This window comes from Monodelphis domestica, chromosome 5 (assembly GCF_027887165.1).
Source record: "Monodelphis domestica isolate mMonDom1 chromosome 5, mMonDom1.pri, whole genome shotgun sequence".
Lineage (NCBI taxonomy): Eukaryota > Metazoa > Chordata > Mammalia > Didelphimorphia > Didelphidae > Monodelphis > Monodelphis domestica.
Window position 1 is genome coordinate 275,702,488 of NC_077231.1, and position 18,974 is coordinate 275,721,461.

General features: G+C 36.3%; 1 protein-coding gene across 7 annotated transcripts in view; it reads left to right on the forward strand.

The window, feature by feature from the left end:
* CDK14 (cyclin dependent kinase 14) overlaps positions 1 to 18,974 on the forward strand; it is a 648,447-nt gene that overhangs the window by 236,233 nt on the left and 393,240 nt on the right. For all 7 annotated transcript variants that reach the window (XR_008912449.1, XM_056800182.1, XM_056800184.1 and 4 more), the window contains one exon: positions 7,687 to 7,766. Coding sequence is in view for 6 of the 7 variants with exons in the window: in XM_056800182.1 (XP_056656160.1) it covers positions 7,687 to 7,766 (80 nt within the window). In the remaining variant the exon portion in view is untranslated. The remainder of the gene's footprint in view (positions 1 to 7,686; positions 7,767 to 18,974) is intronic.

Sequence of the window (18,974 nt, forward strand, 5' to 3'; positions counted from 1 at the left end):
CTTCCTTCCTTCCTTCCTTCCTTCCTTCCTTCCTTCCTTCTCTTCCTTCCTTCCTTCCTTCCTTCCTTCCTTCCTTCCTTCACTTCCTTCCTTCCTTCCTTCCTTCCTTCCTCTTCCCCTCTCTCTCTCTCTCTCTCATCTCTCTCTCTCTCTCTCTTCTCTCTTCTTCTTTCTCTTTCTTTCTTTCTTTCTTTCTTTCTTCTTTCTTTCTTTCTTGTCTTTCTTTTTCTTTCTTTCTTTTCTTTCTTTCTTCTTTCTTTCTTTCTTTCTTTCTTTTCTTTCTTTCTTTCTTTCTTTTCTTTCTTTCTTCTTTCTTCTTCTCTTCTCCTTCCCTCCCTCCTTCCCTCCCTCCTTCCCTCCCTCCTTCCTCCCCTCCTTCCTTCCCTCCTTCCTTCCTCCTTCCTTCCCTCCTTCCTTCCTTCCTTCCTTCCTTCCTTCCTTCCTTCCTTCCTTCCTTCCTTCCTTCCTTCCTTCCTTCCTTCCTTCCTTCCTTCCTTCCTTCCTTCCTTCCTTCCTTCCTTCCTTCCTTCCTTCCTTCCTTCCTTCCTTCCTTCCTTCCTTCCTTCCTTCCTTCCTTCCTTCCTTCCTTCCTTCCTTCCTTCTTCCTTCCTTCCTTCCTTCCTTCCTTCCTTCCTTCCTTCATCTGAGATTTGGTTTGACTAAGCCACTTTCTTCATAATCTGATACTTTTTAACAGAGAAGAATTAGAAATGATATCAACCTTGGGAGGAACTGATGTCTCCTAGAGTTTTGATAGAGGAGGAGGGGAAATCTGGTTATGAGTCTGACTTGTCCTACTGCTTTTATCAGAGGAGATTTCAAAGAGTAAGGAAAAGAGCAAACTTCAAAGAATGAGAGGAACGATTGGTAAGATCTCATGGATTAAAATGCATCAAAGGAAATTAACCCAGGAAAAGTGGAGATAAAAGAGACCAGTGTGGATGCTTGGAGAATTCCCCAACCATATTAGAAATGAGAAGGACTGGAATTTAAGAATAACTTCAAGGATTAAGCTATGTCATTTGACATGTTCATTCCTTATAGCTTGAACAGCATTTTTTAAAAGTCTTAGGAATGTTAATAACAAACATATCCTCCTTGGTATTATTTTGCTTTTTAACCTCTTACTCCATTTCTGCTTGTTCCTGCTTTGGTATGGTGTTTTTCTACACCATTTTGTGTGTGTGTGTGTATGTGCTTGGTATCCATCCCTCCTTTGCATTTTCTAATAAGGATGAAGTTAATCTTATGCCCAATTCTCACACCCACCCCTTCTATGTTTGTGTATTCTCGTTGTGGACCCCAATTATGAGAATTCTTCCCACTGTCTTCCCTCTTAAAACTCTCAGAATAGACCCATTTCACTTCCAAAGCTTTTGTTTTTATTTTTTAACTGCTTTAGTTCCCTTTGAGAACATTCAGATTTTGAAGGGAACATTGTTTTTTCTCTCCCTTTAGAATGTTAGCTCTACACCATCATTCAGACTGCTTCTAAATGCTGAAATAAATTATTCTTTCTAGGTGTCTCTTGACTCTTGCCTTTGTATTTCAAAGTTCTGACTCAACACAAGTCAAAAGACATGCCTGAAAGTTGTGTCTCTTCCTTAAAGATCTATTTTTTTCCTTGTAGTTCCATACTCAACTTTGCATTGTTAAGTTATTCTTGCTTTAAGCCTTTTTCTGCTTCACAAATCTCAGGTCTTGTAAATTTTACATTTTATCTTATAGCAGAAGGTAATACTTAAAAGTACTCAGAAGTTCAGTAGTCAATGAGTGCCCATTCACCCAGAGAAAAACTAATTAAGAAGGGAGAAAGTCACAACAGTTCTAAGGTTAAGAGAGCAATTTTATAATCAATACAATCACATTAATAGCAACCCAGTGAAGCAGTTGGACTGTGGGTGTTAGCTGCTGATGAAGTGCTATGTGATCAGATTACTGAAGAATGCTGGCTGCAGTCAGTGGGAACTTTTCTGCTGGTTGAAGGAAGATGAGTCAACTCATGAAGCTCTCATTTCTACAAATGGAAAAATGAAAAAGTTTTCAGTATGAGACAGCATTGAAAGAGAACGCTAGTCTTGTGGCTCCTCTACCATATTTAACGGCGTTCTGGATGAAGGGGGAATGATAAGACTTGGCATTCATAATGCTTTACCATTGATAAAGAGCTTTAATTGACCAGGATATTTGATTTGAAAGTCAGCGTTGCCACCAAAGTCCATGCTGGTGTTTTATCTATTTCATAGATTAGTTAACTGGGGCTGAGGATGATTCCTGATGTCCAAGGTCATTTGGCCATAAGGTATTTGAGACCAGAGTCAAATTGTGCCATGAACTTCTAAATTCAGTGCTTTATCCATTATATTACCTAACCACCATAGAAAAAGTAATGAAAACAAATGTAAACTATGCTTGAAACTCTATGACAGTGATATAATGCTTTTTAATTTCAGAAGTCTTTGTGGGGTGGACACTAGTGAGAATACTAAGAGACCTTCCTTCTATAAGATCATCTTTAGTGCACAAGGTTATAGACTTGAAGGGAACCTCAAGAAACATCTCTTCTGAGTCAATGATTTTATAGATGAGAAAATTGAGAGAGAGCCAGTGACCTCCTGAAATCATTATATATTGGAGGTGATGCCAAGTGTTGAGCAGAAACGTGCACTGTATTTAAGGAAATAATTATGCTTTCTCCTCTTCTTTCTTTCCCTTCTTCCTTTTTCTTCTTCTAAAATCCCTTACCTTGTATATCGATTCCAAGGCAGGAGAGTGGTAAGGGCCAGGCAGGGTGGTTTAAGTGACTTGCACAGGGTCACACAGCTAAGAAGTTTCTGAGGCCAGATTTGAATTCATGACCTCCCATCTCCTGACCTGGTTCTTAGAATACTGAACCTCCTAGTTGGGTCCCCCTTGGGCTTTATTTTTTTTTTTAAACCCTTACCTTCTGTCTTGGAATCAATACTGTGTATTCTGTCTTGGAATCAATACTGTGTATTGGTTCCAAGGCAGAAGAGTGGTAAGGGCTAGGCAATGGGCTTAAGTGACTTGTCGGGCTTTATTTTTGAATGAAGCATTCAATATGTTCCAGCCACAGTACTAAGTCCTGGGGATACAAAGAAAATGAAGAATGTAGTTTCTGTGCACAAGGAGCTCACACAGTGGAGGGGAAAACATGGAAATCATTCTGTACATAGAAGATATGACTTTACTTTTTATATAGGAAGTAATTTGCTAGAAGGAGTAGAGAAGAGTTGTGGGCTTAGGAAGGTTTCTTGCAGAAAGAAGTATTTGAGCTACATCTTGAAGGAAACCAGGGATGGGAAGAGGGAGAGAATTTTAGTTGGAAGAAACAGCCACGGCCAGGGCACAGAGAGTGGGGATGTAGTGTGTCAGGAATAACAAATAGCCCAGTGTCCATGGATCAGAGAACATACAAAAGGTAGCTAGGCTCAAGAAGACTGGAAAGATTGGAAGGGTCTACGTTGTAAAGGGCTTTGCATGCCAAAGAAGGAACTTTATATTTGGTCTTCGAGAATAGGAAACTCCTGGAGTTCATTGAGTAGAAAGAAAACATGGCAACTTCCAGTGCTTTAGGAAAGCTACTTTTGTAGATGAGTTTTGAAGAGATTGGAGTAGAGAGACTTGAGGCAGAGAGAACAATCTGAAGGCTATCATAATTCAGGAGAGAGATGATTAGAGTCTGTACGTGCTTCTCCTTTCCAGAGGGGTTAGAAGAGGATGAGTGGACAAAACAGAGGAAGCTAGTGTTGATGTCTTTTTCGGGGACTTTGGCCAAGAAGGAGGTGAGAAGCTTGCAGGAGTAGTTAGATCAAGTGTGAGTTTTTTATGTGAGGGGAGAAATGGGCATATTTATGAGATGCAAAGAAAGAGCTTGTGGAAATGAAGAGGTTGAAAATTAGAGAATGGGACCGATAGTGGAGGCAGTTTGATAAAGATGAGAGATGATGGGGTTAAGGATGCATGAAGAGATGTTGACCTTGACAAGGAAAAAGACTTGCCTTTCATTCGGAACCAGGAGTGAAGAAGGAGATGATAGGGAAAGGATGTCTGCAGAATGTGAAATGAGGAAGAGAGAAGAGGAATCTTTCCTTGAAGAGACTTATCTGTTGGGTAATACATGAGCTGAAGTCCTGAGCTAAGAGAATGGGGAAATGGAGGGAATTGGGAAGCTGGGGGAAGGATGAAGAGATTTGTAGTAGTCACTGTGGTTGGTGGGAGAGAGAATCAGTTAGGGACCCTGCTTGTACACATACACACACACATAAGTAAAACAATTCCTGCTTTTAATATGTTTATATTCTAATGTTGGAGGCAACATAGATGGAAAGTTTCAGCTTAAAGTTAGATGGAAAAATTGATGGAAAAGTTATCTTCAGTTGGTCCTTGCAAAGCAGATGATAATGACTTTTTTAAATGTCATTTCCCATGGATGAAATAATATTAGTTTCAGATTTTGAACCATTTGGCAGCTCCAAGGATTTTGGTGACAAGAACTTTCTTTCCTGCATTTTTACTAGCTACAGATTATTCCCAAAACTCTTGGGTTCACAGCCTTGGGCCATCTCCTTTTGGATCTGAAGGGATGTTGGTCAAGGGATGGTGATGATGACTTTCCTGGCACAAGCTGGCTTGCCTGTCCTGTGTGTGGCAGCTGCTTGACAGTTGGTGGGGATGGTTGGCCTCTTCTCCATAGGAGTTTCTTCTCTGTTAGATGACTGAGAGGCTTAGGTTTGAGTAGGGACAGGTGGTCTTGGGGGTGCTATCAGCCCCAGGGCTCTGTGCTCAGCTGCCTGTTGGATAAATTTGTTGTCCTAACTTTTCATAGCATGATCTCCTCAAAGGAAGAGATGGGTATTTTCTTCTTCTTCATCAGTTTTAATCCTTACCATCTTCACGGTTGCTATGAGGAAAGTTCTTTGTAAATGATAAGTGGTTATTTAAAGAGAAACTTTTCTAGTATAATGAAGCATGTGCTATTTACTGTAGGTATTCTATGTTCTGAGGAATAGCTCTAAGAGACATTCAATACTGAGTCATTTTCCATTGTATTATTAACCTTGAATTCCTCTGCATTTGATTTGTATTGTATTCTGACATGTTAATGAAAACTACTGGGGACATCAACCTAGTTTCCCTGTTTTGACTACTGCCTCCCTTAAATGCAGAATCTTCTGAAATAGTAGGTGTATTACTTCTAAAATAAAGCAAAAGATGAGGTTTTAATCCAGTGGCAAAAACAAGGTCATTATCCTCCTTGGGGGAAAGAGTTGCAAATATATACTTACATATATATTTATGTCTGTATTTATCTATTTTTTATGAGGGACAGTGCCAGCGAAATGATGTTATTAGAGAAAGGGAGGTGGGAAGAAATTAGTGAGAGAATCTTTGCAGTCTTAGCTTTATTTTATTTCTCTTGAGATCCTGGATGGTGAGCTCAAAAAGATTGAGAAAAAAAAATTTAGCAGAGGTATGCACTACATCCTATCTTCAAATTCATGTGAAAGTACTTGATTCTCTGTTGATCTTGAGGAACGTAGGCTATCTTTTCTACCAAGAAGCAATGCCTAAAGTAGTTTACCATCCCTACCTCCCTCATCTCTCAATAAAACAGAAGGATCATATTTATGTTCCAGTTAGGTCTTGTAAACCTGCACAAAAAAGGGAAAGAATTGAGTTTCTCAACTATGTGGGTCAATGAGCTTGACTTCTATTCCTGAGAAAATTCTAGAGCAGATAATTAAATAAATCATTAATGAATTCGTAACAAAGGCAGTTACCAAGAACCTGAATTGTTTCATGGTTTCACCAAGGACAGGTCATATTACTCCCTGTTTTGACCAGGTTAAAACTATTATATTAGAACACTAAATTTGGTTGGCTTATGCCATAGCTAAGTATTTAGTAAAGGATGTCATACTGTTTTTGTGGGAAAGAGAGAAGTGGGCTCCCAGTAATACAGTCTGATAGTTTTTGAAGTGGTCAAATTCCTGGCATATTGATTCAGGATTCAATATTAGCTTGGCATGAGGAATCTAGGCATGGTCCGATGCTGTTTTACAGTTCCATCAGTGACTTGGATAAAATGATAGATGATATGTTGATCAAATTTTCAGGCTACACAAAACTCAGAGGAATGACTAGCACTCTGAGTGACAGTCAGGATCCAAAAATATCACTACAGGCTGGAGCATTGGGATGACTCTAAGAAAATGAAACCAAATAGAAATAAATAAGAAGTTTTATACTCTAATTCAATAAAGTCAACTTCCCAAGCCAAGATGGGAAAAGCAGAGTGAGTCAAAAGTTATGAAAAAAGATTTGGAGATTTTAGTGGGCTATAAGTGCAGTTTGGTTCTACAATATGGCATGAGGGTCAAAAACCTGATGTAATGTTGAGAGAAGTATCGGTTCTGGGAATAAAGAGATGATGGTCCTTCAGTGCTTTGTCTTGGGATTATTATGGTCCATTCCATATGCTATAGTTTAGAAAGGGATGGAGAAAGTCCAAATTAGGGTAACCATGGTGGTGAAGGATTTTTGAGTTGATGTTACATAAGGAATAATTGAAGGACCTTGGATGTTTAGCCTGAAAAAAAGAATAAAAGACTTGCAGGAGACATAATAAATTGAAGGACCTTGGATGTTTAGCCTGAAAAAAAGAATAAAAGACTTGCAGGAGACATAATAGCAACTGCCTTCTAGTTGTTTTAGAGACTATAATGAGTTTAAAGACTTTTAGATGTGTTCCTCATGTACCTGGAGAACAGGACCAGGAGTAGTGGAGTAGCAGAGGCAAATATTGACTTACTCTTAGGGAAAACTTCTCAACAATTAGAGCCAGGCAAAAGGGGTAGGGGAAGTACTTCAGTGCTTCAGGAAGTACTATTTTTCCACTCATTGAATGTCTTTAATGACCCCTTGGCAGCTGTGTTAGAGTAGGAAATCCCTTTTGTGGAAGGCTGAATAAAGCATCTGTTAAGGGATCCTTCCAAAATTAAATTTTGTTAATTGTAGTTTCATGATTCTGTAACATAGTAAGTTTCCCCTTGTACTTGGGAATCTGGTAATCTATCAATAATGGGAAATTCAAGAAAACCTAAAGTAATCAGAAGAATTGGACCCTCCTTGCTATAAACTGATCATCTGTTATTTAATTTTGTATTCCTAGCCTAGTGACTTGTATTTTAAAGTAGGTGATTTAAAGATTTTTATTGACATGAATTACTGGGGAAGAGGGAAGAGTTCATGGTAAGAGAACTGATAGAGGACCAAGTGAAGGAAAAGGCATGGAGCTATTGGAAAAGGAGAATTATTTGGTTTAACTCAATCTGTAATCAAATAATCAAAAGTTCGTACAACTACATTATGGCATGTTTTCCCAACAGTGATTTCTCAAAAGTTTTAAATTCAGTTCTTAAAAGCAATGTGGACTGACTCAGGGAAGCTGAGATTAATTCTTGGATTGTGCAAGTGTGAATATTTTAAAAACTGATGATATGGAAATTCACCTCTCCAAAATGTGTCTTCACATGGCATAACTGAATCATTGACATTTACAGTGAGAAAGTACAGGACACACCAGAGAAGACAATTGGGACTGTCACTGGAACATATTTTCATTCTTAATTTTTGCTTCCTCTTTTTCCTTTCTTTTCAAAGGGTAAATGGGAAACTAGTGGCTCTGAAGGTGATTCGGCTCCAGGAGGAAGAAGGTACTCCCTTCACAGCAATCCGGGAAGGTAGGCTTTTGTCCTGTCTCCCTTTATGATTATATTGTAAGTTTCAAGATTGAAAGAAACTCTGTAAATCAAGGGATAATGATGAATTGTATAATTTTATGAGTAAATTACTCCTGGGAAAATGCAAACCTGGACATTTAGAAATCAAAACTGCTTTCCAATATGGGAATTTATAGTAAAGAGAATATTCCCATCCCTCTGTATCTAGGCACAGAGGAAAACCTTTGAATGTTGCTGGAATGTGGGCTGGTTTTGATTATCTAGAGATGATGGTAATGTGATTGTAATGCAGTGGGTGGGAGAGAGTTTATGCATGGGGTGAGCAAGAAAAAGGGAGAAGGAGGAGAGAGAGAGAAGGAGAAATTGTTAACTGCACTAGCTGATGGGTAGCAGCGCTCAGAACCCATTTTTATTTAACATTTAATTCTCTGATTTGTATGGGTGTGAAGGAGCCTCCAACAAGGCTGTATGCTACCTGGAAAGGGAATAGGGAAGCTTATTGATGAATATATCAGGGTTTATGGTCTTTGAGCAATCACCATGATAACTGCTAGACATAAAGAGAATGGGGAATCAGCAATAAAATAAGAGGGAGAAACCACTAATTGAAACGAACATCTCCTAATCAATCACCATGTTTCTGGTCTCAGATTCTGCCTCTATTTGCTTTCACATACATATAAATTACAGATTTATGTTATGCCACCTGAACTCAGACTTCACTACTACATGCCAGATTTATACGTGCTTGGGGTATTCTAAGACTTCAATCGTTGTTGTCTAGAGAAAGCTCTTATCAAGAAGTGGGTCCTTCTTATCTCTTATTATGTTAAAAAAGCACATTTTTATATCTCTTGTTTCTATATCTCCCAAGTCTCCCCATCTCTTACTCCTCCCCCCAGAGCCATTTCATTTAACAAAAATTTTTTTGAAAGAAAAAAAGAAGAAAATGAATTGATTATTGATCGATGAGTAAAATCTCTGACGTTATTATGTCATATTCCCCACCTGCAGACCAACTAGAACAAAAATGAGAAAAAAAGTGTTTCATTAAGCAAAACTGGTCCTTGATTCCTATAAGAGAGCAAGGTCACTAGACTTTTTCTGGCTAATGGTTTCTCCTCAAGAAACATGTGGAAAAGAGAGCCAAGGGAGGAAAGAATCACAGGTGGAGGTAGATGAAAGGAAGGAGAATTTCTGGGTTCATCAATCCTTCTTGAATGTTTTTCCCATACTATTCCCTAGTCAGACAATATATAGACTATTCCACAACTATTTCTGGATACCATCTTTCATATTAAAAATATTTTGTCTTTTATTTTTTTTTTACATCATTAGAATATCTCCAAGTCCTTCCCTTTCAAGGGAATCAGGATGGGTACTTTATTTTAAAAAGGAGAGTGATAATCTCATTTTATTAGAAGAATCTCAAAATTATGTCTTATGGGTCCATGGCTCTGTGAATTTTTGGATCAATTCGGGGCATGTGAATTTTAGCCTAGGGAACAGACAACTTTGTGAGGATGTGTGCGGATGTGGATGTTGTAGCTGTCTTTGGCTATTATGGAGTTTCCCTTTTTCTCTTTGGAGCCAGAGGATAAAGCTAGAACTATTAAGAAATTAAATTTTGATTCAGGGTAAGGGAAAGCTTACTAGTAAATTGAGAGGCATAGAAAGAGAATGTACTGCCTCATGACATAGTGAGTTTCTTAACTCTAGAAGTAGTCAAATCAAATGCTTGATAGCTATTTTTTGACAATATGGTTACTTTTATTATATACCACTATTATCACATAGCACAGTATCCTATAGGACTTTCTATTGCTCTTTGCTAATGATATGTTCATTTGTCAATTACACAATAATGTATAATAGAGAAATAACTTTATTCCTAAATCATATATGAGGAGTATTTAACTTTCTTAATTTAAAATTTTTTCATTTACATGAGGAAATAATTTTGACAATCTTTTTTTTTATTTTAGAATTCAAGTTTTCTCCCTTCCTCCCCTCCCTACCTCCCCAAAGTTTTGAAGACTCTGATATAGATTATTCAATAGCTATGTATTGGGAATAGTATAGACAGAATTCATGTTTCGAGTAAGGATTAGACTAGATGGTCTTTGGGATTTCATTCAAGACTGGAAGTCAATGTAGGCAGAATATGAAAAGTGCTCAGTATTACAGGAAGAGATTATTCAGGAAAGATGGGACTTAAGCGGAGTATTAGAGGAACTGTAGGAATTTATAGAAATGGAAAAGAAGACACAAGGCAGGATAAAAAGCATGTGTGAAGATGCCTCGCTAGGAATGCAGAAAATGAGTTTTGAGGACAATGAAAGCAGACAAGAGGTGAGAGAGAAACAGGCTGGAGATGTAGATTTTGGAAATGCCTATGTATGGGTGAGACATCCAGAAGTACAGAGGAGAAAAAAATCTGCTAAAGTAGTCAAGAGCAAAATCTTTAGTTTCATATATATTTAGACATCTTGAAGTTTGGCAACAAGGATAATGGATTACAGGTCCTAGTGTGATGACCTCATAGATATCTCAGAAACTTGGTGGTGTAAGACCTGTGAGTGCTCTATAGAGCTTGATGGGTATGCTTAATTAAAATAAAACATGCTAGATAGAAGAATATGGTAGCATTTTATATTGAATTAAACTTTTATAAAAACAGTTCAGTGGAAAAAGTGCTAGATTTGGTTTGAGAAGGTCTGGGTTCCAGGCTCAGTTCTGCCATATATTACTTGTATGGCAATGAACAGCTAATTTTTCCCTTTCTGGTCCTGATTTTCCTCACCATAAGGGGTTGGACTTGATGGATTTCAAGCACTTTTCCAACCTCAAATCTACAATTGTGTGAGCACACAAGATGCTTGTTTAGTGATTCCAAGAAAAATTGAAGAAGAAAAGAATCAAAGGTGATATGAAATCAGTTAAATTTTTTAAAAAGTCATATTTTTTTTCTTCTTCAGGGAATTCATTGATGAGTGACAGCCATATAAACAATAATATTAATATAAAATTCTCTCTTTTCCTCTTTATCTCTCTAAATGAAAAAAGAGTATATTCATGTTTAGAAATACAGGAACCAGAAGGGGGGAAAATGTGGTAGGGAATATGTGGGTGAAGATCAGTGGAAGGAGGAACAGGTAATTTTATCATTCATATATACTATAGACCACCTGAACAGAAAGGGGAAATGGAAGAGTTTAGGAAGCAGATGAGAAATCTGGCAGATAAATCACAATTTAGGAGTAATGGGAGACTCTTTCATTATCTACACAGTTGCTGGAGCTTTCTCTCTGCCAAAAGCAGAGCAACTAATGACTTATTAATTTATCTTAATGATATTTTTATCCTTCAAAAAGCATATGTTAAAACAAGAGGAAATTGATCTGATTTTCATGACAAATAATCATTGGTTCCTGGAATGAAAAAGATAACCATCTGGGGGAAGTGACCACTCTTCCCTGTATTTTATGTCACAGAAGGATAGAAAAGATGAGCAACATTTGACAGGTAGCCTACATTTTGAGAAAGTAGATAGAAACTATTCAGAAGAAAAAATAAGGAGCATTTCCTGGAGTCAATTTCTCTCAAACTCCCATGGCAGTTAGAAGTAACAAAGGATTATTTAGCTAAGACTCAGGGCTTGATTTTCAAATTTAACCACTCTCTCACACTCTCTCTCTCTCTCTCTCTCTCTCTCTCTCTCTCTCTCTCTCTCTCTCTCTCTCTCTCTCTCTCTCTCTCTCTCTCTCTCTCATTCTCTCTTTCTTCCCTCTCCCCAGACAGGAACATTTTCTAGAATGGAGTTTTTCAGCTATCCAGGGGAGCAGTTATTGAAAACTTTAAAAATATGATAAATGGGAAAAAAAGGGAACGACCTTAAAAGACTGATTCTAATGCTTAGGGAACTCACCGATCAGTGGTGAGATAAATTGGTGAGATAAATAAGATGTATGCAACAACATATATGGATACACGACGTTGCACAGTGCTATAAGGACTGTTTTATGAGTGTGAAAGCACAAGGAAAACTAAGGACAACATGGGTAGATGAAATGATGATAACTGATGATGTACAGAAGCTAAAATTACTCAATTTGAATTATTTTTTCTTTGCCATAAAGAAAATCTTAGCCATGACCATTGCTATTTGTGGACCCACAGTGACTTAACTTTCTACATGTCATTTTTCTCATTAATAAAATGAGCCAGTAGGGCTAGATGGCCTCTTTAGGTACCTTTGAGCTCTGAATATATATCCTATCAGTTGATGGCCAAGATAATTAGGGAGGTAGTGACAGTAAGTCAACAAACGTTTTTTGCCTACTATGATTTGTGCTAGGCACTAAAGATTAAAAAAAGAGGCAGAAGTCCTTTTCAAAGTCTAATGGGGAAGACAACAAACCAACAAATATATATAAACAAACTAAATGAAGGAAAAGTAAGAAATAATTAAGGTAAGACAGGCACTAGAATTAAATGGAATTGGGAAAGACTTCATGTAGAAGATGGGCTTTTATTTGGGATTTGAAACCAAGAAAAGGATTTGAGAAGGGAGACCATTCCAGGCATGAGAGACAGGGAGATAAAACCCCTGGAGTCTTATTCATGGAACAGAAAGGAAGCCAGTGTCATTAGACTGAAGAATACTTAGGAACACTCAAAAATAAGAAGACTAGAAAAATTGAATGCCAAACACTATTCCCTTCATGAATTAAAAAATACATTACAGATGAGTTATGACTTCAGGTATGAATATAACTAGCAGATAAGGGAAGAGGCACTGCAGGTTGGGGAAATGGCAAATATTCCCTCCATTTTCAATAAAGAAAGAATAAGATCTGTAAATGATAAATAAGATCTGTAAAAAAAAAATGTAAACAGGCCTCTGGTTCTGTTCCTGGGAATATTCAAGAACAGATCATTAAAGAGATGATTAATGAACATCTCTCATAGGTGTCTGAAACATCCACCATGATTTTTTAATGGTTACTGTTTGGGGAAAGTGACTCCAGAAGAGGGGAACCAGAAAGCTCAATAATCCCCCATCCAAATGACATTAGGATTGATTGAAAAACCTATGTGGGTTTAGATTTTGAGAAGAGAAGACTTTGGAATGGGTGGTCATATTACAGAAATCTTAGACTTCTTCCTTTTGGCCTTGGAAGGTGGAATCAGAAACAATATCATGAAAAAAAATTCTTTTAATTAGAACAGTTCAGGAATAGAAGAGCTCCTTAAGGAGACGAGTTGTTCTTCCTTTTTCCAGACCATTAAAAATAGACTAGAAAAAAAAAAAGACCACTTGATGGGGCAGCTCTTGGAATTATACATTGGTGAAGTCAGAAATATCTGAGTTCAAATTTGGCTTCAGACACCTTCTAATTATGTGACTTTAAGCAAGTAAATAATTTAATTCTGTTTGCCTCAGTTTCCTCATTTGTCAAATCATCTGGAGAAGGAAATGGCTAGCCCCTCCAATATCTTTGCCAAGAAAACCTCAGATGGGGTTATAAAAAGTCAAGAAACAACAGAAAAACAGTTGAATGTCAATACTACTTGTTATACTTATGTTGGAGTGTCTTTTTTCAATATGGGTTGCCCCAAATAGATTCTGTCTACTCTAAGGCCCTTTCCAGCTCTAATTTTTTGATTTTGCTGCAATGTAGTTTTTTGTGATTCTTTTCAGTAATCGATTTGTAGATATTGGCCTTTTGTATGGCCAGGAAACTATTAGGAGGATGGATAACACCTAAAGCAACTAATCTCCTCGGACAGTAGTGTCTTTCTTCGAATAAAATTTTTTCTGGCTATTTCCTCATGCTTTTTCAAATAATATTTACCTGCTGAGTGACCTTGCTGTAGGTGAATGTCTATATTGCAAGAGGAAATAGAGAAAGTCTGATCAATGATGATGATTTGTTCCCCTTTTCCCTTTATTCTTTGCCCCTTTTCTTCTCTGAATTGACAGGGCACTTTTTGTATTTCTTTCCTCTGTTGCACCAATGCTATTACTTTCACTTTGCCCGTTTTCTTGGCTTTTAATGACTATAGAAATACACACACACAATAACTCCTCTGTGATTCTAGCTCCAGTGTTTGATATATTCCAGAACCAAGAAGAGGTTTCAAAGAAAGCTTTTTATCAGAAAACTTATAGGATCTTTTTTTTTAAAAGAATATTTTTAGTTTCTTACATATAAAAATAATTTTTAACATTCATTTAAAATAATTTTGAGTTCCAAATTCCTTCCCTCTCTCCTTGTTCATTTTACAGATGAGAAAACTGATTCAAACAGGATTAAGTGACTTGCCCAGGCTCACACAGCTAGAAAGTATCTGAGGGCAAGATTTGAACTTGGGAAAATGAATCTTTTTGACTTTGCCTTGACAACATATTCACTGTACCTTCCTATACAGACCCCTCACAGGGTCTTATAGTTAGAACTGGAAGAGACTTTAGAGAGAATCCAATTGAAATCTTCCATTTAACCGATGAGGGAACTGAGGCCACAAAAGTAAAGAACTAGGAATTGCATTCAGGTCCTTTAAGTATAAATCCTGAAGGCATTCTATTATACCATGCTGTCTTCTAGGGCAATTGAAGAATTATATTGATGAGTAAAGGAGTTTGGCTTGGAGTAGAGAGCTTGAGTGTGAGTTTATGTGTGTTGGGAGATTTTTGAGAAATGTAAAACATTGTGCAAATAGCAAGTTACAACTGTTAGTTGCTTGCTATTTAATGGCTTACCTGGAAACATGGATTTTGACAGAAAATGTCAGAATGTTATTTATGGTGAAATGAGAATATTAAAAGGCAATTGCTAGCAAACCATCATTTCAGACCAAAATGCTCTTTTATCTTGATCCTTTATAGTCAAAATGCAGAAGGAATTAAGCTTATTCTGCTTGCTCTCAGATGCCAGAAACTCAATCGCACAATTATAAATTTGGAATTAGAAGGATTAACCTTTATGCTCTTCTTGTTCAACTCCTTCATTTTATAGTTGAAAAAACGTGATTCCAGAGGAGTTAAAAGATTTTCCTTAAGTCCCTAGGGTCTTTGATTCCATATCCAATACTTTTTCCACTGAAGGAAGTTGGGAAGGAATTGCTGAGAGACAAATTTATGCTTAATATAAGGGAAATTTTTCATTATTCTGGTATGAGATAGGCTGCACTGGGAGCTTACTGGTTCCTCTTGTTTGTTTTTGGGGTGGGTACTATATTATCACTTGTATTCCTGATCCCTTTCCCTCTGCCTTCCACCTACTAGAGCTCTCCATCTCCAAACTTTCCTTTTATGTTATTTTATATGTTCTGTATGTGGCGTAGCTTTGTGACCCTAGTGAAATCATCTAATCCTGTTTGACACAGTTTTTTCATCTGTAAAATGAGCTGTTGAAGCAAATGGCAAACTACTCCAGTATCTTTGCCAAGAAAATGCTACATGGGGTCATGAAGAGTTAGGCATGCCTGAAATAATTGAATGGCAACATATATTTTGTACATGCATACATATATGTGTGTATATTTACCAGTATGCATTATTGAAAGATGGAGGTAAATGGATAGATAGATAAATGGATAGATAGATATATAAAAAGATAGATGGGTGGATAGATAGGTATATAGAAAGATGGATGGATGGATGGAGATAGATGGATAGATAGATGGAGATGGATAGATAAAGATAGATGGATGAGTTGGTGATAGATGGATAGAGAAAGATGGATGGATGGATGGATGGATAGATATATGAATAAATAGATGGATAGACAGATGGACAGATGGATAGTGAATGGACAGATAGATAAATGGATAGATGTATAAAAAGATAGATAGGTAGATAGGTAGATAGAAAGATGGATGGATAGAGATAGATGGATAGATAGATAAAGATAAATGGAGTTGGTGATAGATGGATAGAGAGAGATGGATGGATGAATGGATATATATATATGAATAAATAGATGGATGGCTAGATAGACAGATAGATAGTCTCTCTCAATAGAAGACAAGCTTCTTGAGAGCAGGGAATATTTTTGCCTTTGCATCCCCAGTACTTAGCACAATGATAATAGATGCTTTTTAAAGTGCTTTTTTATTGGTTGACTAAACATGTTATGGAGATGATTCTTCTTCAGGTTTTTACTAGATGTTCTCTGAGAAAGAAATTTATTCAGATTCAGAAAACTGAATGCTCTTCCCCCCCCCCCCCCCCTCTCCCACACACATCACTTCCAATGGAGCAGCAGAGAGGATGGGAGAATTGAATGCCCATACTTTGGGGTAGATTTTCTGTTTTCTTTGAAAATGTTTCTAGACCCAATGTCTTTATGATTGTCTTAGTGAGAAGAGAGGAAAAGGAAGAAAGAATTTCTTTTATTTCAGTCCTCTTAATTTCTTTAGGTAAAAGAAGCTTATGTGTGGACAACAGGCTTCCCAAGTCAACCACTTGAGTTTATTCATTTTTTAATGGTAAAAGAAAGATAATGGTATTGTAGAATTTAAGCACTCTTCTCATTTTTATGAGAAAATGCATTCTGAGTTGTGACATGAGATGCCTCCATAGACTCTGAGTTCCTTGAGAGTTTGAGAGCATTGAGTTCCCTCTTCCTTTCTTTGGATCCCAGTGCCTACCACATTAAAAACCTTTAATATGTGCTTGTTGACTAGTTGACTTGAGTACTTGCTCAGTAGAGAGAACCACCTTATGAGATGAACTAATTTGGCAGCACTCTTTGCCTGGCTCAAAGTTATGGTGGCCATGGTCATAGAAGGGTTTTCCAAGGTATTAGCTGTAGTGGTCAGAACAGAGATGGGAAGACTTGACTGCATGGTGTTGGTAAATTGCTATCTGTGCTGGCTTTCTTTTCCCCTTATTACCATCCTTTTTCATTTTTCATCCTAGTGTCTTATTCCATATTTCTGTGATAAATAGGAATTAAAATGTTCGATATTTCAAGTTGCTTTGAAGTCAATGAGTAGATTTTACAAATGAAATTGTGTGTGTGCTTGTGCATGTGTACGTGCTAGTTTGTGCTAGCTTACAGATCTGTGTCTAATATGTTCCATGTAACAACTAGGGACTTCTTTTTAGAACGTTTCAAATTCATTTGTAATCCACCTAACAATATTTAGACTTTAATTGTCAACCTTTAAATATATCCATGCTTAGGTTAATAATTTGGAATCTTAAATAAGTTACTTTCAGAGAGTAAAATTAATAAAATTAAGGAACAAATTGTCATTTTTGATAATGTTCCATGCACAATAATTTCTTTGATTTAACATTTTCTTGCCTTAGCATTTTCTGTGCTTACTGATTTCTAGCCAAAGTGCTAGAGGATAATTTTGCCATGTGGCTGTTTCTTTCTTTACATTTTCATTTCTCCTTCTATAAATAGGCTCCCTATCCCCAACTCCATATATTTCTGCTCATCTGAGTAAACAATTGTCTCTCTCCCCAATAAGCTTGTTCTTTCATTGGTTTTTATGAGTTGGTTTTATATTGAAATAAATAAGATATAGATTATGAAAGAAAATTTCAGCTATGAAGCTTCACATTGGATTTTACCATGAATATATTTCGGGAAATCAGTATGTGTTCTTCAATCTGTTTTATATTTATATATATAAAATATATTGTTTTTTTATTTATGTTTAAAATATATTGGTTCAGATTTATATATATATATAGGCTTATATTTATGTTTATAAAATATATTAGTTTATATTTATTTATACAATATATTGTTTTATATTTATATATAAAATATATTGGCTTATATTTATATATGTAAATATATTGGTTTATATTGACATATATAAATATTGGTTTATGTTTACATATAAAATATATTGGCTTATATTTATATATAAAATATATTGGTTTATATTTATGTATGTTAAATATATTATTATGTATAATATTATTTTATATTTACATATAATATATATACACATACACACACACACACACACACACACACACATATATATATATATATATATATATATATACTATTGTTTTATATTTATATACTTTTGAAATTTTCTTATATGTAAGCCAGTGTTTGACTTGTTTATCTGAACTTTTCATTGGCTTGACAGTGAAAGGTTAGTTCAGTGTTCATTTTGGTGAATGATACTTACCAGCCTTTGTCTTGCAGAATTAAGATTTTATACAATTACAAAGTTGTATACATTTCGGTACAGAATTTTTTTTCCAGTTTCAATAAACAATGAAAAATAAGTTAATTCTCAAAAAAAATTTCCCCCTATATATATATGCAAGTTCCAAGAGGGGCATATATGTATAATGTCAGTGTAAAACCATTTACTACAGGAAAGACTTTAATATAAGACAGGAGTCAGAAAAATTTTCTTCTATGAAAGATAGGTAGTCTTTTCTATAAGATGGATCCATGAAGTGTATATAACCTTAGGACTTTGATCCATGGCCCCCTCTGATATATAATGACTTATGTCACCCTGACAAAACATCAGGTAACTCAGACTCTAAATTGCCAGTTAGATGCTGACCTGCATTTGTAGGGAGATTGCTCATTGGGAGCTCCTAATGGCACTGAAATCACAAATACTTGTCTAAAAATAAAATGGTGGTGTTAAGTTCATAAATCCTGGTGCTAGTGACATTTCCATTTACAGGGATCATTGTCAGCTTTTAAAATAGTTTTCTAAAAGGAACAAACCAGAAAATTCACTCAAAAAATTCACATATTTACAAATGCCACCTTTCTCCCTGATTTTCCATAATCCTCTCCACTGTTGCCCACATCACTGGGAGAAGGATAGTTTCCATATAGGAAATACATTGTGTCCTTGCCAAAACATAGTTTCTGATAAAAATCACCCAAAGAGGAGAGAGGGTGGTTCATTATACTCTTCATCATAGATATGTATAGTGCTAGAAACAAGGGCTAAACTTTAATTTTGTAGCTTGCCGTAATAGTTGTTGGAAACAACATTGCACTTGGACAACAAAATTCTAGGGCTGCCTCTGCCTTTTAATATACAGAGTGACTTGGGGGAATCAGATCATACTTTTCTGGACTGCTCGTACCTCCTTTGTCAAATCTCTTAGCTTCATCCCATCTCTGCTGCTCAATGCATCTAGGATGCTGAGAGAGAGAGAATAAAAAAAATATGTTGGCATGAAAAATCCTG